The sequence below is a fragment of the Mandrillus leucophaeus genome, unplaced genomic scaffold (assembly GCF_000951045.1).
Source record: "Mandrillus leucophaeus isolate KB7577 unplaced genomic scaffold, Mleu.le_1.0 Scaffold70, whole genome shotgun sequence".
NCBI classification, from domain to species: Eukaryota; Metazoa; Chordata; class Mammalia; order Primates; family Cercopithecidae; genus Mandrillus; species Mandrillus leucophaeus.
This window is the reverse complement of record NW_012107586.1, coordinates 4581816-4607502: the sequence shown is the minus strand read 5'-3', so window position 1 is coordinate 4607502 and position 25687 is coordinate 4581816. Positions and strand designations below refer to the sequence as shown.

Below are 25687 nucleotides of genomic sequence, written 5' to 3'. Positions count from 1 at the left end.
TTTTTCTACTAAAAATACAAAATAATTAGCTAGGCATGGTGGCACGTGCCTGTAATCCCAGCTACTTGAGAGGCTGAGGCACCAGAATTGCTTGAACCAGGGAGGTAGAGGTTGCAGTGAGCCAAGATTGCACCACTATACTCCAGCCAGGGCAACAGAGCGAGACTTCATCTCAAAAAAAAAAAAAAAAGAAAAGAAGAAAAAAAGAAAAGCGTTAAAATATTTTAAATTCTACTCAGACCCTTGTGGAATATGTGAAATGCCTGGGGCGGGGGGCCTAGGGAACAATTTGAAAATCACCAATCTAGGGCCTAGAGGACCCCAGAGAACAGTTTGGAAATCATCAATCTGATCCAACCCCTTTTGTCCCTTTCCCCATTTTACAAGTAAGGAGACTGAGGCCCAGAAGCGTTGAAATGGACTTGCTTAAGGTGATGTGGCTAGTGTCAGGGCTGGATGAGAACTTAGGTCATCTTAGGAACCACCACTTCCCTTCTGGTAGTTTTCTGTGATTCCACAGTGCCCGCTGGCTCTGCATAAAGAGCACATGGCATGAGCTAATGCGATTTGAGGCGTCCTACACCTAGTCTGGCCCTTCTCCAGAGCCCTCTCTTGTCTCTCCCCTCTCCACAGAGCCCCGCCTCCGGTTCACACGGCCCCTGCAGGATGTGGAGGGCCGTGAGCACGGGATTGCCGTGCTGGAGTGTAAAGTACCCAACTCCCGCATCCCCACGGCCTGGTTCCGTGAGGACCAGCGGCTGCTGCCCTGCCGCAAGTATGAGCAGATCGAAGAGGGCACTGTCCGGCGCCTCATCATCCACAGGCTGAAGGCAGACGATGACGGTGTCTACCTGTGCGAGATGCGGGGCCGGGTGCGCACCGTGGCCAACGTCACAGTCAAAGGTCAGCTGACCCATGGGAAAGAGGCTGAGGCGGAGGCAGGCAGGTGCTCAGATTCCAGGCTGATGGATTCCCGTCCGCATCTCAGGTCCCATCCTGAAGCGCCTGCCCCGGAAGCTCGACGTCCTGGAAGGAGAGAACGCGGTGCTGCTGGTGGAAACTCTAGAGGCTGGAGTTGAGGGACGCTGGAGCCGTGATGGGGAGGAGCTGCCAGTCATCTGCCAGAGCAGCTCGGGCCACATGCATGCTCTGGTCCTTCCAGGGGTCACCCGAGAAGATGCTGGCGAGGTTACCTTTAGCCTGGGCAACTCCCGTACCACTACGCTGCTCAGAGTCAAATGTGAGGGCAGGAAGGCCTCTGGACAGGCAGGGCAGGGCAAAAGGTTGGCCAGATGCCACAGTTGGGTTGGTGAAGTAGATTTAAGGTGGAAGGGCTGTGGAGGCCCGAGCAAGGCCGGAACACATCCCTGCCTTGGTCTCAGGTGTCAAGCACAGTCCTCCAGGACCCCCTGTATCAGCAGAGATGTTCAAGGGCCACAAGAACACGGTCCTGCTGACCTGGAAGCCTCCCGATCCAGCTCCCGAGACCCCATTCATCTACCGGCTGGAGCGGCAGGAGGTGGGCTCTGAAGACTGGATTCAGTGCTTCAGCATCGAGAAAGCCGGGGCCGTGGAGGTGCCGGGCGACTGTGTGCCCTCCGAGGGTGACTACCGCTTCCGCATCTGCACAGTCAGCGGACATGGCCGTAGTCCCCACGTGGTGTTCCATGGTTCTGCTCACCTTGGTGAGTTGGTCCTGCCAGACCCACCCATCACTTCTCCTCCCTTCCCCAGCCCTCAGTGCTGGTCCTCTCACAGGCCTGCCATCTGCCAGCCTCTGCCCTCTGCCACCCCTTCTAGTTCTGACAGCTGCACTCTGTCCCTGTCGCAGTGCCCACAGCTCGCCTGGTGGCAGGTCTGGAGGATGTGCAGGTATACGACGGGGAAGATGCCGTCTTCTCCCTCGATCTCTCCACCATCATCCAGGGTACCTGGTTCCTTAATGGGGAAGAGCTCAAGAGTAATGAGCCAGAGGGCCAGGTGGAACCTGGGGCCCTGCGGTACCGTATGGAGCAGAAGGGCCTGCAGCACAGACTCATCCTGCATGCCGTCAAGCACCAGGACAGTGGTGCCCTGGTTGGCTTCAGCTGCCCTGGCGTGCAGGACTCAGCTGCCCTCACAATCCAAGGTTGGTGCCGGTGGGGACCTGAGTGGGCAGAGAGAGTCAAGACGCAGAAGTCCTGTTGGCAAAACGAGGCAGATGTTGGTCCCATTTCTTGTATCGGGGCCAGGAGAGCAAGGAGCATCCGTGATGGGCTCAGGTTGAGGGCTCAGAGGTCCGGAAGGCCAATTTCAACTTACATGCAACATCCAGGGCATTGTTATCTTGATATATGTCAGCATCACATCCCAATTCTCTGGAGTGCTTTGTGGTTTACAGAATTCTATCACATTTGTCATCTCATTTGAAAGACACAGACCCTGGCTGCTAGTCCCTGACTGCCTCCTGCCAAGTTGTCTGATTGCTGACACTCTCACTGCAACTTTCTACCTGCCAGGCACAGTCCTAATCACCTTACATACATTAACACAATCTTCTCAATGGTCCCGTAAGATAGAGTTTTTTGTTTTGTTTTGTTTCGTGTTTGTTTGTTCGTTTTGAGATGGAGTCTCTCTCCGTCACCCAGGCTGGAGTGCAATGGCGCGATCTCAGCTCACTGCACCTTCCACCTTGTGGGTTCAAGCGATTCTCCTGCCTCAGCCTCCTGAGTAGCTGGGACTACAGACGTTTACCACCATGCCTGGCTTATTTTTGTATTTTAGTAGAGACAGGGTTTCACCATGCTGGCCAGGCTTGTCTCAAACTTAAGATAGGTTCTTTTGACATTCCCGTTTTATAGCTGGGGAAACAAGCACAGAGAGGTTAAGCGACTTGCTCGAAGTATGGAGCTAATGAGCACAGGTGCTGAATTATGAACCCAGGCAGTCTGGCTCCTGATCACACTGTGCCACCTGTTGAAAGGGGGAAGGAGGGGAACAAGGCATCCCTGAGGAGGACAGCTGGAGGGGGAGTGCTGAAAGTTCAAGGATCACGCTAGCATGTGCCATGTCACCATTGCTGGAGTTTGTAAGACCAATCAAGGAATCTGTTGGCACCCATGCGCCGGGTCTTGGGGTGATTCGCTGTCAGCGTCGCAGGTGGAGGGCCAGGCGAGACCTGACCAGCAACCAGAGCAGCATTTCCAAAATGGGCACCCGGCTCACTGACATCAGAACCACCTGGAGGGCTGGTTTATAATGCAGATTTCCTGGCCCCTGCATGCTTGGGAGTCCAAGAATTCTGCATTTTTAGCAGACTCCCTAGGAATTCTTACCCACAGCCAAAGCCCTGCTCTTAAAGGTTGGTGTGTAAGCCTAAGCCTATTTTTAAAAACCCCAACAACAGCAGTGGTTCCCTCTGATGCATCCAACACTGAGCCCATGCACCGGAGGGAGGGGTGCTGATCTGTGCTTCTCCCCACACAGAGAGCCCGGTGCATATCCTGAGCCCCCAGGACAAGGTATCATTGACCTTCACAACCTCAGACCGGGTGGTGCTGACCTGTGAGCTCTCAAGGGTAGACTTCCCGGCGACCTGGTACAAGGATGGGCAGAAGGTGGAGGAGAGCGAGTTGCTGGTGGTGAAGATAGATGGGCGCAAACACCGTCTGATCCTGCCTGAGGCCAAAGTCCAGGACAGTGGCGAGTTTGAGTGCAGGACAGAAGGGGTCTCGGCCTTCTTCGGTGTCACTGTCCAAGGTCAGGAACCACGCCAGCCTGGGCTCCTCCCGCCAATTGTGGGGCCACATAAGCCATGCCCTCTGGTCTGCTGCCTACTTGGGGGAGTCCTTTACAGGGAAAGCCCAGTGGCCCAGGGGACATGTTTCAGATAACTCTGCACTTGCTGCTTTTTTTTTTTTTTTTTTTTTTTTGAGACAGGGTCTCACTCTGTTGCCCTGGCTGGAGGGCAATGGTGCGATCTCAGCTCATTGCAACCTCCGCCTACTGGGTTAAAGTGATTCTCCCCTCAGCCTTCCAAGTAGCTGGGACTACAGGTGCGTGCCACCACACCCAGCTAATTTTTTTATTATTCGGTAGACACAGGGTTTCACTATGTTGGTTAGGCTGGTCTCGAACCCCTGACCTGAAGTGATCTGCTCACCTCAGCCTCCCAAAATGCTGGGATTATAGGTGTGAGCCACCATGCCTGGCTTGCTTGCTTGCTTGCTTGCTTTTTTTAAGATGAGGGTCTCACTGTTGCCCAGGCTGGCCTTGAATTCCTGTGCTCAAACGATCCTCCTTCCTTAGCCTCCTGAGCAGCTGGGATTATAGGTGTGCACCATGCACAGCATGCCTTTGCCTCCTAAACCCCTGATACACTAACACTGCCTCGCTGTCCACATAGCCTCTGCTGGGTTGGGTGGCGGAACAAAATGCAATTAAGGGGAGGAGAGATGGGAGCAAACACTTTTTGGGTGCTTACTCTGAGCCAAGCATTATGCTAAGTATTTTCAGTATACACTCTTTCATTTAATCCTCACAACTGGATGAGGGGCAATATATCTCCAGTTCACAGGCAAAGAAACAGAGGCTGTAAGAGGTTTTGTGACCTCTGTCACACCATAGCTTGGAGACACACACAGGATTGTTCTATTCCTGCTGCCTCAGATAGAGTCAAACAGAAGTATTGAGTGCAGTCGCCCCGTGGTTCTCACAAGTCAGTCCACAGACTGGCTGCTTTAGGAAGCTCCTGGAAGCTGGTTATAAATCCCTGGACTATCCAGAGCCCCAGTATCCAGGGTGGAGCCTGACGATCCTCTCTTAACAAGTGCAGACTCTCTGAGAGAGCAGCTTGGGAAGCACAGATCCCACTCATCTCACTGAGTGGAAGTCCTGTTTTCCACACTATTGCCAGGGGCCACACTGGGGCCCTGCCCGAATGCACCCAGTGACAGGGCACCCACTACCTGGAGAGTGGCTGTCTCACTGTTGCCACTTGTTGGATCATCCTTCACCTCCTGCCTGCCCTGGGGTCTTGTAACAGAGGCAGTAAGCATGGCCGTGATGTGACTTGTGACAGTGACCTCCCTTCAGCCTAGACAAATGGTGGCTGCCACTCTGTGAACTCTCTGTGCCTCCTTCTGTCCATGTACTCACTCCGCCACCTCTGATCCTTTGGGGACCCACAGAGCACTCTGGTGCCACATGATCTCCTGCCATGCCTCACCTGCCATACCCTCAGCGTTCCTTGTCATTGTCCCTGAGTTCCTACACAGCAGGGCCTTAGCCCTCCCCCAGTGTCCTCCTGTGCAGAAACAGTGTCTCCTGGCCACACAGCTAGTTTGGACTCCTTGTGCGGGGGTGTCTGTGCGATGCCATCTCTGCTCCCCACCCAGATCCCCCCGTGCACATCGTGGAACCCCGAGAGCATGTGTTCGTGCATGCCATAACCTCCGAGTGTGTCATGCTGGCCTGTGAGGTGGACCGAGAGGACGCCCCTGTGTGTTGGTACAAGGACGGGCAGGAGGTGGAGGAGAGTGACTTCGTGGTGCTGGAGAACGAGGGGCCCCATCGCCGCCTGGTGCTGCCCGCCACCCAGCCCTCAGACGGGGGCGAGTTTCAGTGTGTTGCTGGAGATGAGCGTGCCTACTTCACCGTCACCATCACAGGTGGGGGGCCAGGTGGGCCTCAGAGGCACGGGGGAAGGTGCCCCTGCTCCTGCTGGGGCAGCTGCCACACCTTCACTCCTGGGCCACTGTTCCCCGCCCCTGCTGCCCTCCCGCTGGCAGATCAGACCTCCTCCCTTTCTCCTCAAGCTATGGTCTAGTCACACTCAGGAAACGTGTTATCATAAGCACATTGGTCTCGGCTAAGGAAGCCCTGCTTTCTCTGTTCTCCTAAAAACCTGTACCAAGGGAAATCTTTGGGGACAGTGAGTTTATTGCAGGGTAGGGCAGAGTCTAGGGCAGGTGGTCTCAGGCACTAGAGGGGCCAAAAATTCTTGGAGGAGGAGACCCCCAGCTCCATCTGGGGACCCAACCCTCCTTTCCTCAGTTCCACCCTTCATACCATCCCCGTCCCAACGCAGAGAATGTGGAGTATTTCTACAGCTGAGGCTGACCCCGTGGTCCCCGCTGTGTGGCTCCTGTGCAGCACAAGGTCTGCTGTGCTTTTGTGACAGCTGTATTCATGTGTCTCTAGCTGTGAGTAACTGTTAGCTGCTGTGAGATGCGGTCTCTGGGAGGTCCCTCTTCAACACATGGCCTCCTTTCCAGGGGTAGGGGACACAACTGGATCAAGGAGGGCGGCAGGGCACACCTGGCCCACCCCTCATGCCCGGCAGTGGCTGTCCCTGTCCTCCAGACGTGTCTTCGTGGATCGTGTATCCCAGCGGCAAGGTGTATGTGGCAGCGGTGCGCCTGGAGCGTGTGGTGCTGACCTGTGAGCTATGCCGGCCCTGGGCGGAGGTGCGCTGGACCAAGGATGGAGAGGAGGTGGTGGAGAGCCCCGCGCTGCTCCTACAGAAAGAAGACACTGTCCGCCGCCTGGTGCTGCCTTCTGTCCAGCTCGAGGACTCCGGCGAGTACTTGTGTGAAATCGACGACGAGTCGGCCTCCTTCACTCTCACCGTCACAGGTGTGGGCCCAGCCCAGCTCCCTGGGGTCCCAGAGACAGCCCTGAGCCCTGGAGGAGCTGGCCACATAGCCCCAGCTAGCACCCTGGGGAGGAGGGAGGTGTGGGCTGCGGGTGCATGTGCCAAGGTTCTTGCTGAGATGAGCCCGGGCCCCTATTCAAGGAAATGAGCCCCTCCCCGGTGGCCAAGGCCAGGCCTAGCTCTGCTCCACAGCTCATTTACTGAGCACTTTCCCTGGATCAGGCACTGGGAGTAGCAGGTGAGTCATGCAAACACTGTCCCTTTTCTGAGAGAGCTGCCAGGCTAGGTGAGGTGACAGCTGTTTACCAGGGGTCGCAAACGGGCAGTCCTGGGGCCCCATGCATTCCACACATGTGCTTTGTTTGGTCTGCAGAGTCTTACCAAAGTCAGGACAGTTCAAATAACAATCCGGAGTTATGCGTCCTCTTGAAAAAGCCGAAGACCCGGCGGCTCTGGTCCCGCTTCCCCCCATGGCGACGAACAGCTGGCACTGAGTAGCAGCTGCCCCCGTAGTTTGGGGCCCACATTCCTCTGTCCCACCTCCCTGCCATTGCTTTTTGCCTTTCCCCAGACTGCTTCAGCCACTAACCTAACCTGGCCCCGTGGGCATTTGAGTTTGCGACCCCTGTGTTAAACCAATAAACATGCAAATAAATGTACAGTGACACCTGGTGATAAGTACTGTGAGGGCCAAGGGCAGAGGGCTCAAGAGCGCAGAGCAGAAGGGTCAGGAAGGGCCTCGGAGAAAGTTGCCCTTCCACACACAGGAGCCAACAGCGCGCAGACACAGCTGCTGCCCTCCAGGAGTGCACAGCCTGGCAGGAAAGCCAGACGCCTTCCAGGATCTTACAGCATGGGTTGTCGAGGGTCCCTGGGCTGGGAGCCACCACCCTGGCCTGGCGACAGCAAGTGCTTTCAAAGCTGATACTGGAGCTAAGTGGGGTGGGGTGTGGGCAGGAGGTTGGGGGAGAATATTCAAAGCGGGAGAAGCACAGGACAACTGTGGAAGTGACGGAGGTTCAGTGCTGGAGACTTCCGGGCGACGGCTCATAGCATCCAGCCCAGTGTGTGTGTCTGGGGTTGGGGGTCCATAGGGCTAGGCAGCTCTGCGTGGCACAGAACCCCACTGGCTGCATTGGAGCCCCCATCCTACTGTGGCTATAGTCCTGTCCTCCCTCAGCCCTGCCCTGAAAGTCATGCTCCATGCTGAGCTGTTTAGGGCCCCCCACTCCCTGCACCCCAGCTAGTGCACCCTGCACACACAAGCCCACAATGCCTAAGAGGCCTTCTGCACACATTCTGCCCTGTAGTAATCACCTTCACCCTCTCCCACTCAGCCGTGGCCAGACGTAATGGCCGCATACACACAAACTCCAGCCCACACTCAGGCTCCCCACAAAACACTAGGCTCCCCACAAAACACCAGGCTCCCCACAAAACATCAGTCTCTTCACAGGGAAGTTCACACAAACACCACCTCTGCTCTAGGCCAGAGCAAATCAAGTCTGACACCAAGCTGAGGTCCCGGGGCTGGGTGGCCACCCTGGTCCCCTCACTGATCCCTGTCCTCACTCCACTGCCCTCATCACCTTCCCCACCCCTCAGGCAGCTGCATTCTGGTCTCTCCTGGCCTTGCTTTGCCCCAGAGGACCAGACTACATCCCCCAGGCCCTTACAGCAAGGAAGCCCATGGGGGAGGCGGGTTGTGTGGCTCAAGGCAGGAATCTCCATGGAGGCGGGGGTGCTGAGTGGGGAGCTTGTGGTTACCCCCGCCCATGCGTGCCCCTATAAAACACCCCCCAACCCTGGCCCCTCCGGCTGGGAAGCTAGCAGTTCCTCAGCCCAGCCACCAGGGGGCTAGAGGCTAATGGAGCACTAGTCTCCCTGAAACTTGAAGATTCTGGGGGAACCTGGGGGCAGCGGGGGTGTGGGCAGGCCTGGGCTCCATGCACTGGTCACCTCTAATATTGACATGGTTCCCTTTCTGCAGAGGAGTGACCAGAACTTGGAGATGAGCTCTCAGAATCAGCATTTAGCACCCCTGGGGAACTCTCAGACAGACGTTGAATGCAAAAAGCATTATTGAGTTCCTGCAAGCCTTGGCTTGGAATTCCTGCCACTACCTGTGGGGTCTGAGCCTCCCTTTAACAGAGGGTATTTCTTCCTCCTGCCCCAGAGTGGGTGTAGCCAGTGTGACCTTAAGGAAGTTGTATAATCACTCTGTGCCCAGTCCCTTATATGGAAAATGGGGATAAAACACTACCTTCCTCTTAGGATTGCCGTGACAGTTAAATGTTTCAAGTGCTTGGGACTGTTCCTGGACCTTAGGAAGCATCATATCAATGTTTGCTATTGCAGATCCACCATCCCTTATCCATAGTTCCAAAATTCCAAAACTCTCAAAATCGAAAGGCTTTTTGTAAGTTTTGTATTCCAAGTCATTTCAGTAAAACCTGAGCTTCATTGCTCTGAAGCTATTTCTATGCTTTAATTATCGTGCCAAGGGTGAATATCGCTCTAGCTATATATCTATAAGATATGAGTGTCTTATAGATATATTCTTGTATCTGTAAGATTCTGTATCTTTCAATATATCCTGCTTAGGGTGAATGTAATATGTGTTACACCATAGACATGTTAATGTGACTGATGAAGGGGGAGGCCCCCATGGGGGCTGAGGAAGGTATGTGATAGATGAGAAATGCATTATTTCTGGAATCCAAAGCATTCTGGATTCTGTAACACCTCTGGCCCCAGGGTTTTCAGAGAACAAACTGTGGACCCATTATTGCTTATTATTATTATTTTACTTATTAGTCTCATTATCATGTGGGTGATGGGGACTTCATGCTGCCAAATGGCTCCAGAGAGGCTGACGGTGAGCTTGTGACAGGCTGTGGTTGTCCCCACCCTGCAGAACCTCCAGTACGGATCATATATCCCCGCGATGAGGTGACCTTGATTGCCGTGACCTTGGAGTGTGTGGTGCTGATGTGTGAGCTGTCTCGGGAGGATGCCCCTGTGCGCTGGTACAAGGATGGACTGGAAGTGGAGGAGAGCGAGGCCCTGGTGCTGGAGAGGGATGGGCCACGCTGCCGCCTGGTGCTACCTGCTGCCCAGCCCGAGGACGGGGGGGAGTTTGTATGCGACGCTGGAGATGACTCGGCCTTCTTCACTGTCACTGTCACAGGTGGGCAGTCTCTGCAGCACACAGAGGAGGTAGAGAGGTAGGGGGCTAAGGGACAGACACCCACCTAGCCCCACCTCCCCCACCCCATCCCCAGCCTTCCCCTTATCCACCTTCGTCGTGTTTGGCCACCAGAATCCTGCTTAGCCACATCAGGTCAGGACCAGAGGCCTGGTGGGAGGGTGCCCAGCAATTAGAACCATTTGTTCATTCATCCATTCATTTAATACTCATTGAGCAACTACTATGTGCTTGGCACTGTTTTAGATGCTGGGGATACAGTAGTGAACCAATAAGACTAAACCTCCTGTCTTCACAGAGCTTACACTCTAGCGAGGATGAACAGACAAAAAATAAGGGATGGTTTGTCAGGTGGTAACGAGTGCATCAGAGGCAAGGCAGGGAAAGGGGATAGGAAGTGGGGGTGGGTATGGAGTGAGCTGTGTAGATCTGGGTGTGAGTCTAAATCCGTCTCTTTCTGTCTGTGTGACCTTAGGCAAGTCAGTTTCTTCTAAAAAGGCCTCAGGTCCTCAGCTGTGAAGTGCAGCCAGCAGCTGTGCACCTCTTGGGGGTGGTCAGAGTGACTGAAAAACACAGGGTTCTTAGGACAGTGCCTGGCACACAGCAGCTGCTCCATGGACTGCAGCTGGCACCATTCTCAAGAGCTGGGCTGCCAGTGGGGAGGGCTGAGGATCTGGTGGGTGAGGGAGGAGAGGCCCGCTGGCCAAGCCCATGTACGCCTCTCTCTGACCACCCACCAGCCCCACCAGAGAGGATTGTGCACCCAGCAGCCCGCTCCCTGGATCTGCATTTTGGGGCTCCAGGGCGTGTGGAGCTGCGCTGTGAGGTGGCCCCAGCTGGGTCTCAGGTGCGCTGGTACAAGGATGGGCTGGAAGTGGAGGCATCAGATGCCCTGCAGCTGGGTGCTGAGGGGCCCACCCGCACCTTGACCCTGCCCTATGCCCAGCCTGAGGACGCCGGGGAGTATGTGTGTGAGACCCGGGATGAGGCCATCACCTTCAATGTCATCCTGGCTGGTGAGTGCTCCTGGCCAACCCGGGGCAGGGAGGCAAGGGCAAGCATGCGCTGATACCCTCCTCTCTTGTCCAGAGCCCCCAGTGCAGTTCCTTGCTCCAGAGACAACCCCAAGTCCGCTGTGTGTGGCCCCGGGGGAGCCAGTGGTGCTGAGCTGTGAACTGTCCCGGGCTGGTGCCCCCGTGGTCTGGAGCCACAATGGGAGCCCTGTGCAGGAGGGCGAGGGCTTAGAGCTCCATGCTGAGGGCCCCCGCCGAGTCCTCTGCATCCAGGCTGCAGGCCTAGCCCATGCAGGGCTCTACACCTGCCAGTCGGGAGCAGCCCCAGGAGCCCCGAGCCTCAGCTTCACTGTCCAGGTGGCTGGTGAGTACAGCCTCGGCACTAAGCCTGAGAGTGGCATCCCAAACCCTGTAGGATTCCTGCTTTTCCAGCATGTCCTGCCCATCCCTGGCCCCGCTTCTCTTAGTACCCTCCCCATCATGCCTCCCCCTGCCCTCCTCAAAGCCCTGAGCCTCTCCCCACTCAGTGACCTCCAGCTCTGACTCCACAGAGCCCCCTGTGCGGGTGGTAGCTCCTGAGGCAGCCCAGACGAGGGTTCGGAGCACCCCAGGCGGGGACCTAGAGCTGGTGGTGCACCTCTCCGGGCCAGGGGGCCCTGTGCGCTGGTACAAGGACGGGGAGCGACTGGCAAGCCAGGGGCGGGTGCAGCTGGAGCAGGCTGGGGCCAGGCAGGTGCTGCGGGTGCAGGGGGCACGAAGTGGGGACGCTGGGGAGTACCTGTGTGACGCGCCCCAGGACAGCCGCATCTTTCTTGTCAGCGTGGAAGGTAACAGTGTACCCCTCAAACCCTGTGGGCTCTGGCACCCCAAGGACCACCTGGTACACTTTAGGGCCCCCTTACCCCTCCATCCCCGCTTTGCTGCCTCTGGCTCCAACCAGGGTGTGCATGACCATCACTTGGATAGGGGCTCAGGGCTCCCCTTTCCAGAAACCCTCATGTGAGAGGGTTAAAAGCATAGACTGGGCCGGGCGCGGTGGCTCAAGCCTGTAATCCCAGCACTTTGGGAGGCCGAGACGGGCGGATCACAAGGTCAGGAGATCGAGACCATCCTGGCTAACACGGTGAAACCCCGTCTCTACTAAAAAATACAAAAAACTAGCCGGGCGAGGTGGTGGGCGCCTATAGTCCCAGCTACTCGGGAGGCTGAGGCAGGAGAATGGCGTGAACCCGGGAGGCGGAGCTTACAGTGAGCTGAGATCCGGCCACTGCACTCCAGCCTGGGTGACAGAGCGAGACTCCCTCTCAAAAAAAAAAAAAAAAAAAAAAAGCATAGACTGGTGGTTAAAAGCAGAGGCTCTGGCATCCACCCACCCAGGTTCCAGCCTGGATTTTGTGCCCCAGTAGCTGTGTGACATAGGCAAAGTTGTTCAACCTGTGTGAGCCCCAGTTCCGAAAAGGGGATAGTGCTTGTCTTATAGACCTGTTGTGACAAGTAAATGCTGTAAATAGGGTCCCTGGTAAATGATATTATTAGTGCATCACCGAGGTGGGGTGCTAGGCTAGGATTTCGAGGAACTGACTAAAAGAATTGGCAGGGAGCTGGCATCTTGTCCTTTGGGCCACCCGTGTGGTCGATACATAGTAGGTCCTCACAGAAGGTTTGTTAAATGACTGGGGATGAGGGCCTGTACCCTGAGGAGGGGATGAAAAGGAGAGAGGAGAAAAGACCCAGTCCAGCTCACTGCCTGACCGTGCCCCTCAGAGCCACTGCCGGTGAAGCTGGTCTCGGAGCTGACACCACTCACTGTCCACGAGGGCGATGATGCCACGTTCCGGTGTAAAGTCTCCCCACCAGATGCCGATGTCACCTGGCTGCGCAATGGGGCCGTCGTCACTCCAGGGCCCCAGGTGGAGATGGCCCAGAATGGTTCAAGCCGCATCTTAACCTTGCGAGGCTGCCAACTGGGTGATGCAGGGACCGTGACTGTGCGGGCAGGGAGCACGACCACAAGTGCCCGGCTCCATGTTCGAGGTTAGGTCCTGGTGAGGATGAGGTGCTCTGTGTCCTGTGCCTGTACTCCCAACTCGGACCCCAGCTGCCTTGCCTGTCTACCTAGGGACAGACCAGTGGGATGGAGCAAGGGGCCAGTTTCCAACCCCACCAGGCTCCATGGCCTCCTCCTTCCCCACCAGAGACAGAGCTGCTGTTCCTACGGCGGTTGCAGGACGTGCGGGCAGAGGAAGGCCAGGACGTGTGTCTCGAAGTGGAGACAGGCCGAGTGGGTGCAGCGGGGGCCGTGCGCTGGGTACGAGGTGGGCAGCCCCTGCCCCACGACTCTCGCCTGTCCATGGCCCAGGATGGGCACATCCACCGCCTCTACATCCATGGTGTCATACTAGCTGACCAGGGCACCTACGGCTGTGAGAGTCACCACGATCGCACACTGGCCAGGCTCAGCGTGAGGCGTGAGTGCCCTGTCCTCTCTTAATGCATTACCCACCCCACAGCACAGCCTTTTCTGGCTGTCCTGGAGTCCCTCAGGCCCCCACCAAAGTGCCCCTCACCGCTGAGAAAAGTCAACCATGGCCGTCCCAGCAGCAGCCTGCCCAAAGCAAAACTTTTCTTTTTCTAATATTTTTTATTTACCTTAGAAGTCCATGTGGATTTTGCATTCCATTGCATATTTCCAAGTTGGCTTTGCTATAAACACAAATATTCTCCAGAAAGACCTGCCGTGGGCATCCTTCAGTCATGTATTCTAGGGATACACATACCCACTTAAGTAGCAGGGATGACTGGCAAACAGCACCCCACACGTCCTACCCAAAGCTGGAGCCCTCTGTTTCCTGTGTGACCTCATGCAAGTTAACCTCTCTGAGCCAAGTCTCCTTAAAAATGGGGCTGAGACCAGGTGCAGTGCTGACGCCTGTAATCCTAACACTTTGGGAGACCAAGGCAGGAGGATCCCTTGAGGCCAGTAGTTTGAGGCCATCCTGGGCAACATAGCAAGAACCCATCTCTACAAAAAAAAATAAAAATTAGCCAGGCATGGTAGTTACTAGGGAGGCTGAGGTGGAATGATTGCTTGAACTCAGGAGTTTGAGGCTGTAGTGAGCTATGATCATGCCATGGCATTCCAGCCTGGATGACAGCAAGACCCTGTCTCAAATTTTTAAAATGGGGTTGATCCCCGTCTCAAGTGTCTCTGGGAACATTAACTGAGATGAAAATTCTTACACAGAGATTGGTGAATGGTTGTCATTGGTGACACATCTGTTCTAACTTATTTCATACAAGAAATCATCACAATAAACCTGTGTCCCAGTGTTATTCACCTTGTACAGCTGGGGCAACTGGGGCCCAGAGAGGTCAGGCCATTTGCCAAAGATCACACAGCACACTAACTATGTGGTAGAGCGAGGTTCCATTCTAGTGTGTCTGACGCCAAATTCCGTGCTCCTTCAAGTGTCACAGTACCCCTCACCCAGACTCCATGACCCCCTAACTACACTTCTCCCCCTTCCTGTGCCCTCATCTCCTAACCCTAATATAGCCCTCCCCCTGCCAAGTCTGTCTGCTGTGCCCCTTTCTTCCTGCACACTGGTTCTGAACTTTTTTGGTCAGGACCTTAGGTTGGGTGTTGGGGGGTGTAGGCAGGGCCAAGGGATGAGGATCGACTGCAGTCCCTGCCCAGAGCTGGAGGCCTCATCCTCCCTTTCTCCATCTCCCCCGGCCAGCAAGGCAGCTGAGGGTGCTGCGGCCTCTGGAGGACGTGACCGTCAGTGAGGGAGGCAGCGCCACCTTCCAGCTGGAGCTGTCCCAGGAAGGTGTAACCGGGGAGTGGGCCCGGGGTGGAGTCCGGCTGCATCCAGGGCCCAAGTGTCACATCCACTCAGAGGGCCACAGTCACCGACTGGTACTCAAAGGCCTGGGCCTGGCTGACTCAGGCTGCGTCTCCTTCACGGCGGATTCCCTGCGCTGCGCAGCCAGACTCGTTGTGAGAGGTGTGGCTCCAGGACCACAGCCTGCCTGCTGACCTGTGTGGCCCTACTCACCCCAGGCATGAATACTGACCCCCGACTCGTGTGACCCCCATTGACCATGCCTGTCTCAGTGTGGCCCTCATTGACATCCCTGCCAGAGTGTGACCCCCCCCCTCCGACTCTTAGGCCGTGTGTGGCCCCAGAGACTCCTCTGCCTGAGTGTGGCCCCTGACTGCCCCAGGCTCAGCCAACCACACTGACTCTGCTACTGTGAGCATGCCTATGCCATTGTGGTCACTGCTGTCTGCCCGCCTGCACACCACCCCACTGACCACTCTTAACTGTGACCCTACTGGCTACACTGCCTGCCATGGCTCCTTCTGCCTGTCCAGTCCCTCAAATCCACTGACTGCCTGAGGGTGACATCACTAGCAACTCTGCTTGAGTGTCCCCCATGTTTGCTTCCAGCCCCAGGATGTTCCCACTGACCACTCCACTGGCATCTCTGCTTGTTTCCCCATTGCCCTCTGGTCCCCAGCCTCTCCCCCACTGACCACCTTAAAGTGTGACTCCCGGTTGGCCACTCCTAACCCATTGGCCCTGTGGCCCTGCCCACCACCACCCCCCACCCCCCGTCCCCACCACTGACGGATCCTTCTTGGACCACTTGTCCCAGCTCATCCCCCACTCGCTAGTGTCCTCTACTGACACCTTGTGCCCAAGTGTATGTCCTCCTTGTCCCTACAAGATTGGTCCCCATCCTGCTCCCTCTGCACTGTCCTCCCTCTCCCACTCCCAGAGGTCCCAGTGACCATCGTGCAGGGGCCACAGGACCTAGAGGTGACCGAGGGCGACACAGCGACGTTGGAGTGCGAGCTTTCCCAAGCTTTGGCTGATGTTACCTGGGAGAAGGTCAGATCCCAGCCCCAGCCCAGCCCACTTCAACATAACACCAACAATAATAATGCCCCAGACAGAAACAACTAATACTTAAGCGGATGTGCCTGGCACTGTGCTAAGATTTGCATTATATTTTATCCCTTACTCCAAGGACAACTCTAGGAGGTAGGTCTTGTCACTGTGATACCTATGAGGAAACTGATGCTCAGTGGAACAAATTACCTACCCAAGGGCAGACAAAAGGTAGAGCCCATATTTGAATCCAGGTTTGTCTAACTCCAGAATCCGTGCCCATGTCCCCTGTGATCCATACCTGGCTCTGGGCTTCCCGAGCACCTTGGCGGCCCTAAGGTCCCCAAAAAGTGACACTTTTTCAAAGAGGCTCCTGGCACGACCCCAAAGGCGTGGGGACAGCCCGACCCCAGCCTGGGAACACGAGACACGCATAAACGCGCCTCGAGACTGCTTGGCATTAACAGAGGGTGCTGCCGCCTGCCAGGGCCGGGGTCGCCTGTGCCCAGCCGGGCCCGCCCCGACCCTCTGCAACTCCCGCCCCTAGGACGGGAACGCGCTCACTCCCAGTCCGCGGCTCCGGCTCCAGGCCCTCGGCACGCGCCGCCTTCTCCAGCTGCGGCGCTGCGGCCCCTCGGACGCCGGGACCTACAGCTGCGCGGTGGGGACGACCCGCGCCGGGCCGGTCCGCCTGACCGTGCGCGGTGGGTATGGGGTGATGCGGAGGCTGGGCACTGCTTTGGGCATGAGACTTGCGAAGCGGTCTTCCCCCGACCCTGCTGACCGCGCGTGCTTCTAGAAAGGGGGCGTGGAGGGGGCGTGGCTGGTACCTGCCCTCCACCCCGCCCCGCTCACGCCCCGGGCTCCGCCCCAGAACGTACGGTGGCGGTGCTCTCCGAGCTGCGGTCGGTGAGCGCCCGTGAAGGCGACGGCGCCACGTTCGAGTGCACCGTATCGGAGGTCGAGACCACAGGGCGCTGGGAGCTCGGAGGCCGCCCGCTGAGACCCGGAGCCCGCGTCCGCATCAGGCAGGAAGGTCTGGCCTCCTGGTTACCCTCTCGGGCCCCTCGCTGCCCCGCCCAGACTCGGACAGATCCCGCCCCACCGGGACAAGCCCCGCCCCTGACTCGGACGGGCCCCGCCCCGCGGCCCTGTGAGCCTCGTCCCCAGTCTTTCCCCCGCCCCCAGCCCCGAGTCTCGGACCGCTAGTCTTCCCACGCGGTATCCCGGTTCCGCCCACCCTAGCGTACACTAACGGTGTTCGAACCGACCCAGGGGCCTGCTGCGCCCCCACCTTCGTCCCTAGCGCTCCTCAGAGGTGGCTCCGGCCTCGCTAGCGACCCCCTCACCCCCAGGGAAGAAACACATTCTGGTGCTTAGCGAGCTGCGGGCCGAAGACGCCGGTGAAGTACGCTTCCAGGCGGGGCCCGCCCAGTCCTTGGCTCTACTGGAAGTGGAGGGTAAGCACCTGGGGCGGGAGCCACAGAGAGTACATCCTCTGTCTCCTGCCATGGGACTGACGGACTTGGGGCTGGCCCCAAGAACGCTGCCTCTCTCTCTTCCCCTCTCCCCGAGGGGCTGTCCTGGGCCAGGTCACAGAGGGCAGCGCGTTTCCCCGGGAAGAGGAGACTTTGGGTCTGACGTGCAAGGGAACGGACTGGTGGCATAGAGGGCTAAGGCCAGGAGTGGAGGCTGCAGGGAGGGAAGATGCATCTCTTCTCCTGGGGGCCATGCGTGTCCCTATTAACTTAAGCTCCTGCCCCCTATCCCCAGCATTGCCTCTCCAGATGTGCCGCCACCCCCCTCGAGAGAAGACCGTTCTGGTGGGCCGCCGGGCGGTGCTGGAGGTGACTGTGTCCCGCTCGGGGGGCCACGTGTGCTGGTTGCGGGAGGGGGCCGAGCTGTGCCCGGGAGATAAGTATGAGATGCGCAGCCACGGCCCCACCCACAGCCTGGTCATCCATGACGTTCGACCTGAGGACCAGGGCACCTACTGCTGCCAGGCCGGCCAGGACAGCGCCCACACACGGCTGCTGGTAGAGGGTGAGTAAAGTTAACTGGGCAGAGGCAGGAGGGCGAGGGCGCCTGGGAGCTGATGGGTTAAGCCACACCTGGCTCTCCAGGACTTAGGGTGGCAACGGGTCCTGGGATACGTCGGAGGTGGGGATGGGGGAGGGGAAGGGTAGAGCACACCTAGGGCTGGAAAGCCCTGGAACCGCTTGGCTCAGATCAGCTGCTCCTGGTCAGCTGTTCCCACCTTTCTACGCCCCTTCCTGCCAGGCTTCTCCTCTCTCCTGCCACTGGACCATGTTTGTCTCTCTTGAACAGCCCTGTTTATACCGGTTCCTTTCCTCCCCACTTCCCCAACACTGCCTGCCTCCAGCCTGTCCCTCCTCTCTCCTGCCCTCTGCCCAGCTTGCCTCTACCCATCTCAGCAAGTTCCATGTCAGCCTCGGCAGAAGCCTCTTTCTTTCCTCTTCCACGTAGGAGACATCCCACCTTCTATCCCGAATCCCAGCATTCCCTTCAGGTGCTGCCCTGTGCCCCATCCCTAGCTGACCCCCACCTTCCTGCTGCCAAGACAGCCCTGACCAAGACGGAGAAAGGGTAGGGCATAGCCTGGGGCCCCAGCTCTTCCTGTACTGGTGTCCAGGCTCTGCCAGGGGAGAGAAAGGTGGTACCCACTCTCTCCCCAGCCACATGTGGAGTCATTCCTCTGCAGGTAACTAGGAGGACCGAACCAGGCCAGGCGGGTGCCCTTGGACAACTTGGAAGGCGTGCGCCCTTACCCTGGGCAGGGGTAGAGAGACAGGGAAACCAGAGGTGTCAGGAGACAATAAAAGTGCTACAGCTCATTTCCTTGCCTCTCTGAGTGATGTGGGAGGGCAGACCTTGCCTGGAGCCTCTGTGCAGTGAGCGACACTGGGGACCGAGGGCTGTAGTGCTTGTACCTGGCCCATGAAAGTGCCAGCCACCAAAGACCACCATTCCTGGCAGAGGCCACGCAGTTTGGCACATTTATAAAAGATGTAAAACAGAGTGGGGTGGGGGAGACAGAAGCATGAGGTGTCCAGGTTGGCATGACAGACACCAGACATGCACCGTGCATTTCAGCCCCTCCCCAACTCCCTTCCCAACCCAGCCCAGAGCAGCACCCCCCACCCCCATCTCCTGCCACTGCCCTCAGGCTGGTGGCTTTGCAGAGGCCAGGGGACCAGGGTGAGGGGTGCTACAGTTTGCCCCATAGACAAGGACAAGAACCCTTAGATGAGTCTGGCTGGGAGGCAGGGCGATGGGAAGGAAGGTAGCCCCTCCGCGGAGACATGCAGGAGGTGGCCCATGGGACCCCGGCAGGGGGTGAGGAGGTGGGGTTGAGCCTGGAGAAACCCTACCAGTCAGAAATCTAAGGCAAGGGTCCCAGCGTCCCCTCCAAGCCCGCCCACCCCTGCACACATACACACAGACACACGGGCAACACACTCACAACCCTGAGCACACCCCAATGGGGTTCACACCCCGAGTTCCTCAGGAGCCTCTTGGGAGCTTGGGAGGGGGCTTTCCTCTCAGGCCAAGACTCGCCTGAGACAATCCTCCCTTCTAGTGACCAGGCCAGCCCTCTCCAGGCTGGGGAGAGGGACAGCCAAAGCCAGGGGGCTAAGTGGCAGCCTAGCAGGCCTCCCCGAGCTGGCAGAGCTGGTGACTGCAGAGTCTAGACAGGCAGATATGGCTATACCCGCACCGGGGGGCCTGAGCAGGCTGTCAGAGGCCCCCGGGACCCATACTCATAGTCCGCATCTGTGGGTGAGGCCATGAAGGAGCTCAGGGAGCTCCCGGTCTGCCGGTCTCGGAAGCTCTGGATATAGCTCTGTGGGGGAGCAAACATAGGTGTGAGAGTCCCACCGCAGAATCCTGCCCTAAAAGCCACCTCTTCCTGAATTCCTACATGCCTGACACCCCTATAGACTGCCATAGATCCAGAGTCCACAGCCCTGAGACCCCACCACATAACCATATCCCACTTAAAACCCATACTGAGGGCACCTTTCCCCCAATCCCCCCATCAGCTGGACCCACCAAGCCCCTGGTGCGTGGCCTCCGATGCATGGACAAATAGGCCTTCTAGATAGCAACCAGTCCATGGGGAAAGCCCAGTCCTGTTCGGACAGAGTTTCCACACTTCCTTCTCATTCTGGCTGGATGGGCTCAGGGAGCTCACCGGGGAGAGGACGTCTCCATTGAAGCGTTTGATGGGCACTGGCCTGCGCCGATAAGCAGGGTCTGGGGGCCCAGGCCTGGGAGGAGCCCGGGGACCTCTGGGGGGAGCCCGAGGAGGTCTCTTTTTCCGCCTTTTCTCCTTGCGATCTTCCTGCTGCCGAATCCGCATCAGTTGCACGCGTCGGCGCTGCCGGCTGATGACCACTGTGGTGGGATGGGTAGAGAAGGAACTCAGAGGACTGTGCGCCTTATTTCCCCTGAGCCCTCCCTCTCTCTTCCCACCTGGGGCTCTAGGCTTCCAGATTCCTCTTGTCCATAACCCCTTACTCCCACCCTGTCACTTCCTTTCCTGGTCTCCTGCCTCTCAGAGGGGACTTCCCGCTGTTGTTGTTTTCTTCCATAGGTCTTTATGGAAGATTCCTAGGCTTCCAGGTACCCCCTTCCAGGCTGTCATCCCTCTCCCAATCACCTAGGCCAGCCACCATCATCTTTCCACTGGACAATCATAGCTGCTTCGTCACTGGTTTTCCCTACACTTGCTCCCTCTAATGCTTTCTACACTCAGCAGCAGAATGAGCATCCCAAAAACTAAATTAGATTCTATTCTCCCCTACTTTAAACCCTCCAGTGGTGTCTCATTGCCCTTCCAATAAAATGTGGAGTGCTTCTTATGACCCAGAGGGTCCACGCAATCACCCTGGCTCCCACACCTCACCTTCCATACTCCTGCCCCACTTCCTCAAACAAGCTGAGCTCATTCCTTCTCAGGGCCCTCGCCCTTGCTGTTTCCTCTTCTCTAGCTCTTTGCATGGCTGGCCCCTTAGCTTTCAAGTGCCTGCTTACATATCACCTCCTTCAAGTAGCCTTCCCTGACCACCCTAACTCTAATAGCTTCCATAGGTCACTCTTTCACATTACCCTGCATGTCTCTGTCATATCACTCTACACAACTGGAATCATCTGGTTTGTTTGCATCTCTGTTATCTGTCTCCTGCCTGCCCTGAATGTACACCCATAAGGACAGGAACCTTGTCTGTGTTATCTCTGCTGTATCCCTGGTGCCTGGAATGGTGTCGGTGCAGAGCCAACACTCCATATGTTGTTGTGGAATGAATGATGGCACCTGGGTCCTATCCTCCCAGACCCTGAGCAAGTCAGCTCTCTACAGCCATCGAGGCCTTCTGCTGCTGTCCCCTACTCCTCAGTCACTCGGCCCCCCACCCATCCCTGGCCACCCACTCCTCTCATGTCCACCTTGGCCTGTGCCCCCTTACCTTCCGTGTGGGAGTCCCCCTCAGCTGTCACCCGCCACTGCACCAGAATGCCCATGAGGCTGAGCAGGGGCCAGAGTGCCAGCAGGGCCCAGCTTCGCCAGCAGAGGGGGGGCACAGGAGCGGCCCGGAGTCGCTCCACCACGTAGCGCCCCAGCAATAGCAGCTCGGCGAAGTAGTCAGCGGCAGTGGCGATGAGCGCAGCACCAGTCACGGCGGTGGCCAGGGTGGTGAGTGGGCGGGGCCAGCGCAGAGTGAGCAGGGCACAGAGCAGGCCGCCCCCCAGCAGCAGCCCCAGTGGACCCCACACGGAGCCTGGCTGGTAGTAGGGTGCGGAGCCCAGCAGGGCAGCAGCTGCGAGCAGCAGGCCGAGCAGCAGCCCCACCAGGAAGAGGCCCACGCTGCGCACGAGCATGGCCACCAGCCCGCAGAGCAGCCCGATGCCCAGCGCGATGCCCGCGCTCGCCCCAGCACTCAGCTGTGTCTCTAGCACCCGCTCTCGGTAGCACAGGAGGAAGATGACCACCGAGCCAAACAGCAACCCAGTGAGGAAGAGCACTGCCTTGAAGCAGCGGTAACCTGGAGGGGAACAGGGGCTAGTGAGGGGCCAAGATGAGGGCACCAGGCTGGAGGGAGCAGGTCCGAGGGGTCAAGGACATGGGATCCCAGGGGAACCAGAGACAAACACACTAAGATCAGAGAATTGAGGGTCACTGGGGTCATGAGGGCATCAGTGATGCGGCCATTGAGGTCAAGGGAGGTTAGAGAGATAGGGCTGTTGGCAGTCAATGGGAAAGCAAACATAACCATTGAGATCATAAGGGTTGATATATTTGAGGATCACAAGAGTTAGGATAAATCTTTCGAGTCAAGGGTGACTTCGTGCATTGCTGTCATTGGGATCATAGGAGTCAGAGAGATAAGTCATTGGGATCCCAAGAGGATCAGCAAAAGAGTCAGTGGGGTCTTTGAGAAGGGATTGCTCACAGAGATGAGGTATTTGGAAATCATAATAAACTCAAGGGCTGGGCATGGTGGCAGCACTTTGGGAGGCCGAGGCGGGTGGATCATAAGGTCAGGAGTTCGAGACCAGCCTGATCAACATGGTGAAACCCTGTCTCTATTAAAAATACAAAAAATTAGCCGGGCATGGTGACGCGCACCCGTAATCCCAGCTACTCAGGAGGCTGAGGCAGGGGAATCACTTGAACCCAGGAGGCAGAGGTTGCAGTGAGCCAAGATCGCACCACTGCACTCCAGCCTGGGTGACAGAGCAAGACTCTGTCTCAAAAAAAAAAAAAAAAAAAAAAAGTTGAGAGGTGAGGGTCACACAGGTTCAGAAAGATGAGTTTTTGAGGGTCACAGGGCTTCAGAGATATGGCACCACTGAAAGGTTACAAAGAGGACAGAGAAGCAGAGTTATTGGGGAGTTGTCCTGGAAAATGAGGTATTTGTAGGTTAGGGAGATTGACAGAAATAGAATCATTGAGAGTATAAAATGATTTCCAAGAGAGAGGAACACTGAGACCAAAACAAGGAATTACTGGGATCACAGTATGGGGAGGGGTGATCAAATGATGAGGTTATAGGGATTAGAGAGGAGTAACCAGTGATCAAAGCTAGGAGTAATAGAGGGGGTCAGAGGGATGGAAGGTAATGACATAACTGGAGGTGAGGGGAGGTGGAGGTCACTAAGGCTTACATGAGGTCACACAGAATCAAAGAGAAGGAAATAGTGTTTGTGGAGTTTCAGAAATAAGGAGGTTATAGGGCCATTAGGCCCATTAGAGATACCTGAAAGGGTGAGGGAAGTGGAGATTCTGAATAGTTGGAAAGATGGAAATCAGAGGTGGGGGTCAAGGAGTCAGGAAGAGCCAAAGAGAAAGATAACAGAGGAGAGTCACTTCCAGGAGTAGGGGGAAGTATGAGAGTCCAGGAGGCTCTGTGAGCAGAGAGAGGAGTAGGGCGTGGACAAGGGCTCAGAGTCCATGAGCCTGGAAATAGTGGTATCCAAGAGGGGTAGGATGTCAGGAAGCCCAGGAGAGGGAATATGAGGCCACATTGAGCAACATGCAGAGGGAGTGGGTACAGATATGGAGGGGGTGAGGTGATACAGAATCCTCAGAGGCCCAGAATGTGTCCTGAACCCTTGCGGGGGGCACTTCCTCCTGCCTACTCTTCAGTTGTTCAGCCCAGAGTTTGGGGGAGGAATGGGAGGGACCATCTGGCTCCCAACCCTGTCTACCCACCCATTGTAGGAGGAGGCTGCAGAACACAAGTCTTGCACTACCTCTGCCCAACCTGGAACCCCAGCCCCCAAGCCTCATTTGCCCCCCACAGGTCCCACTCACCTATAATTCTCCTCCCGGAGGCTTTCTTTGGGCCCCCAGCTTCAGAGCTCACTCTCCCCTCTGAAGTTCTGTAACTCTTGCTGCAGAGCCACTGGTCACTTACTCCCATTACAGTGGGCCACTAGCCCATATGGCACCTTTATGCATATTAGAAAAAGGTGTGCCTTTCTCTAGGCAAAGCAGCTTTGTACCAAGGCCCAGATTTTGTCAGGCAGAGCATGAGCTGGACTTTAGCCCTCACTTGCCCACTCAGCTGAGTTCCCTTATTTAGTACCCATCCTGTACAAGTATTCACAGCAGCTCTGATTACCGGAGCCTGCCTTATAGGCTGGATGGATGTGTGTGACCACCATCCAGCCCGCTCTAATATGTATCCCAGGTGTAAATGCTCCAGGGAGTCTCCTCCCTGTCAGATGATATGCCCTATGGTAAGGGACCATGTGTAATGACCCTGCTAAGTGTTTTCAGTGCCTACCTAGCACAGTGACCCAAACACATCCTCACCACAATAGCTACTATCTATTGAATGCTTATTGATTCTTATAACACTACATGAGACAAATGTGATCATTGTTCAGATGAGAAAACTGAGGCTCAGACAGATTAATGTGCCCAAGACATCACAATTAGTAACTGCAAAGCTAAGTAAATTCAAACTCAGGTGTGCCTAATCCAAAAACCTGTGTTTCCTATAATATAGAGTCTAGACAATCTATAAATATGTGGGATGAAAGAAAAGGAAGAATTATTCACGATGGTAGAGGGATTCAGAGAAGACTTGAGGGGCTCAGAAAAAGAACTCGGGAAAACACTGGGGAGCCCAGGTGAGGGATGAGATGGGGATCTCACCGAAGAAGCAGTAGACGACTCCAAACAAACAGCACATGATGCAGACGAGGGCCGGCAGTGCCTGGTACCTGCGCTCCAGGGGCTGTTCACAAGGGGCACCCCAGAAGGCATCATCTGGCTCAGAAGGCAGTAGCTGGAACCGCAGTGTTGCCACAGTCCCCGGCATAATGCTGGGAATAGAAGGGAGTCACCCTCCCAAGTTAACCTGACAGAGGGAAAGTTGGGGTCACAGAGGAGTCCTGGGTCCCCACCAGGATGGGGGTAGGAGAGGGATTGGGAGAACTCAGCAAGGACAGTGGACAAAGGAGTGGTATCCACATTTGTGCAGCTCTGGAAGCATCTCTGGAGTGGAGAGCAAAGACAAAGGGAAACAAAAGTGCCTGGCTAGAGGAGACTGGGATGAAGTTAAAAGAGGGACGGGAGTCAGGGGGGATGAGGGGAGTGTGCTGCCAGTGAGAAGAAGGCAGCCAAGAGATTCGTCTGTGGGCGGCTCAATATGGGATTGTCCAAGATTTACCTGGGCTGGAGGCGACCTGAGCTTCTGAGTGAAAGAGACTGTGTAGACGCCCGAGGGGCCGGGGTTGCGGGGCGCCACAGGCTCCAATTGACTGGGGTCCAGGGAAAGTCCGTCGTGCGAGGAAGGGGGCTGCTGGGCCGCAGAGACTGGTCTCGGCGCGGTGGCGGCGCCGCTCCACCTCCAACACCGGCTGGCACTCCAGTCCCGCGGCGTCCGGGAACTCGGTTTGGGCCTGGGGAAGGGGAAGGAGCAGGAGCCGGGGCTCGGGCCGCCCCAGAACCGCGGCCCCATGCCCTGAGCCCGCCCGCGGCCTTTGGTGCTGATGGACAGCTCCGGCCTCTGCTCCTGACGTCACTCAGGGCGCACCATCCAGGCAGGGGCGGGCTGCTTCTGACGTCACCCGGGACGCACCAACCACGCCGCGGGAGGCAGGGGACTCCGCCCCCGGCGTCTCCCTCTCCCGCACCGAGGTGGGGGCACTTCCGGGGGCCCTTCCCCTTTAACCTCCCCCTTCTCCTCCCTCTCCGGTAGCGGGAGCTCGAGACCCCACCCCGGGGGCGGGGCCCTTGCAGTGACACGTCGGACAGCTGCGGCCGCGGCTGAGGCTCTGGGGCCGAGCGCAAGAACCCTGCGCACCCTAGAGCAGCTGCTGGAGGGGAATCGAGGCGCGGCCCCGGGGATTCGACTCGGGTCGCTGGCTCTGCTCTGCGGGGAGGGAGCGGGCCCGCCCG

The 25687-nt window shown here is 57.0% G+C and overlaps 2 protein-coding genes across 3 annotated transcripts in view; one reads left to right on the top strand and one right to left on the bottom strand.

Moving 5' to 3' along the window:
• Positions 1-18608, top strand: part of OBSL1 (obscurin-like 1) — a 31526-nt gene extending 12918 nt beyond the window's left edge. The window contains exons 3-22 of the mRNA XM_011964695.1: positions 634-903; positions 989-1240; positions 1383-1685; positions 1832-2128; positions 3466-3738; positions 5376-5648; positions 6343-6615; positions 9552-9824; positions 10583-10858; positions 10932-11219; positions 11407-11682; positions 12620-12889; positions 13051-13323; positions 14596-14862; positions 15641-15753; positions 16301-16457; positions 16628-16789; positions 17109-17213; positions 17527-17796; positions 18476-18608. Of these exons, the coding sequence (XP_011820085.1) occupies positions 634-903; positions 989-1240; positions 1383-1685; positions 1832-2128; positions 3466-3738; positions 5376-5648; positions 6343-6615; positions 9552-9824; positions 10583-10858; positions 10932-11219; positions 11407-11682; positions 12620-12889; positions 13051-13323; positions 14596-14862; positions 15641-15753; positions 16301-16457; positions 16628-16789; positions 17109-17213; positions 17527-17796; positions 18476-18483 (4679 nt within the window). The 3' untranslated portion in view covers positions 18484-18608. The remainder of the gene's footprint in view (positions 1-633; positions 904-988; positions 1241-1382; positions 1686-1831; positions 2129-3465; positions 3739-5375; positions 5649-6342; positions 6616-9551; positions 9825-10582; positions 10859-10931; positions 11220-11406; positions 11683-12619; positions 12890-13050; positions 13324-14595; positions 14863-15640; positions 15754-16300; positions 16458-16627; positions 16790-17108; positions 17214-17526; positions 17797-18475) is intronic.
• A 132-nt stretch (positions 18609-18740) lies between these two features.
• Positions 18741-25681, bottom strand: TMEM198 (transmembrane protein 198). 2 transcript variants are annotated; one of them, XM_011964673.1, is made up of 6 exons: positions 25323-25681; positions 24957-25188; positions 24440-24609; positions 21243-21818; positions 19970-20172; positions 18741-19618 (listed from the first exon to the last, which is right to left on the bottom strand). In XM_011964673.1, exons 3-6 carry the CDS (start codon positions 24603-24605, stop codon positions 19481-19483), a joined length of 1083 nt encoding a protein of 360 aa, XP_011820063.1. In that variant the 5' UTR covers positions 24606-24609; positions 24957-25188; positions 25323-25681; the 3' UTR covers positions 18741-19480. The 2 variants fall into 2 exon arrangements, with proteins under 2 accessions (XP_011820063.1, XP_011820062.1); XM_011964672.1 differs by having other exon boundaries at positions 24440-24644; positions 24957-25681.
• Between the last annotated feature and the right edge of the window lie 6 nt (positions 25682-25687).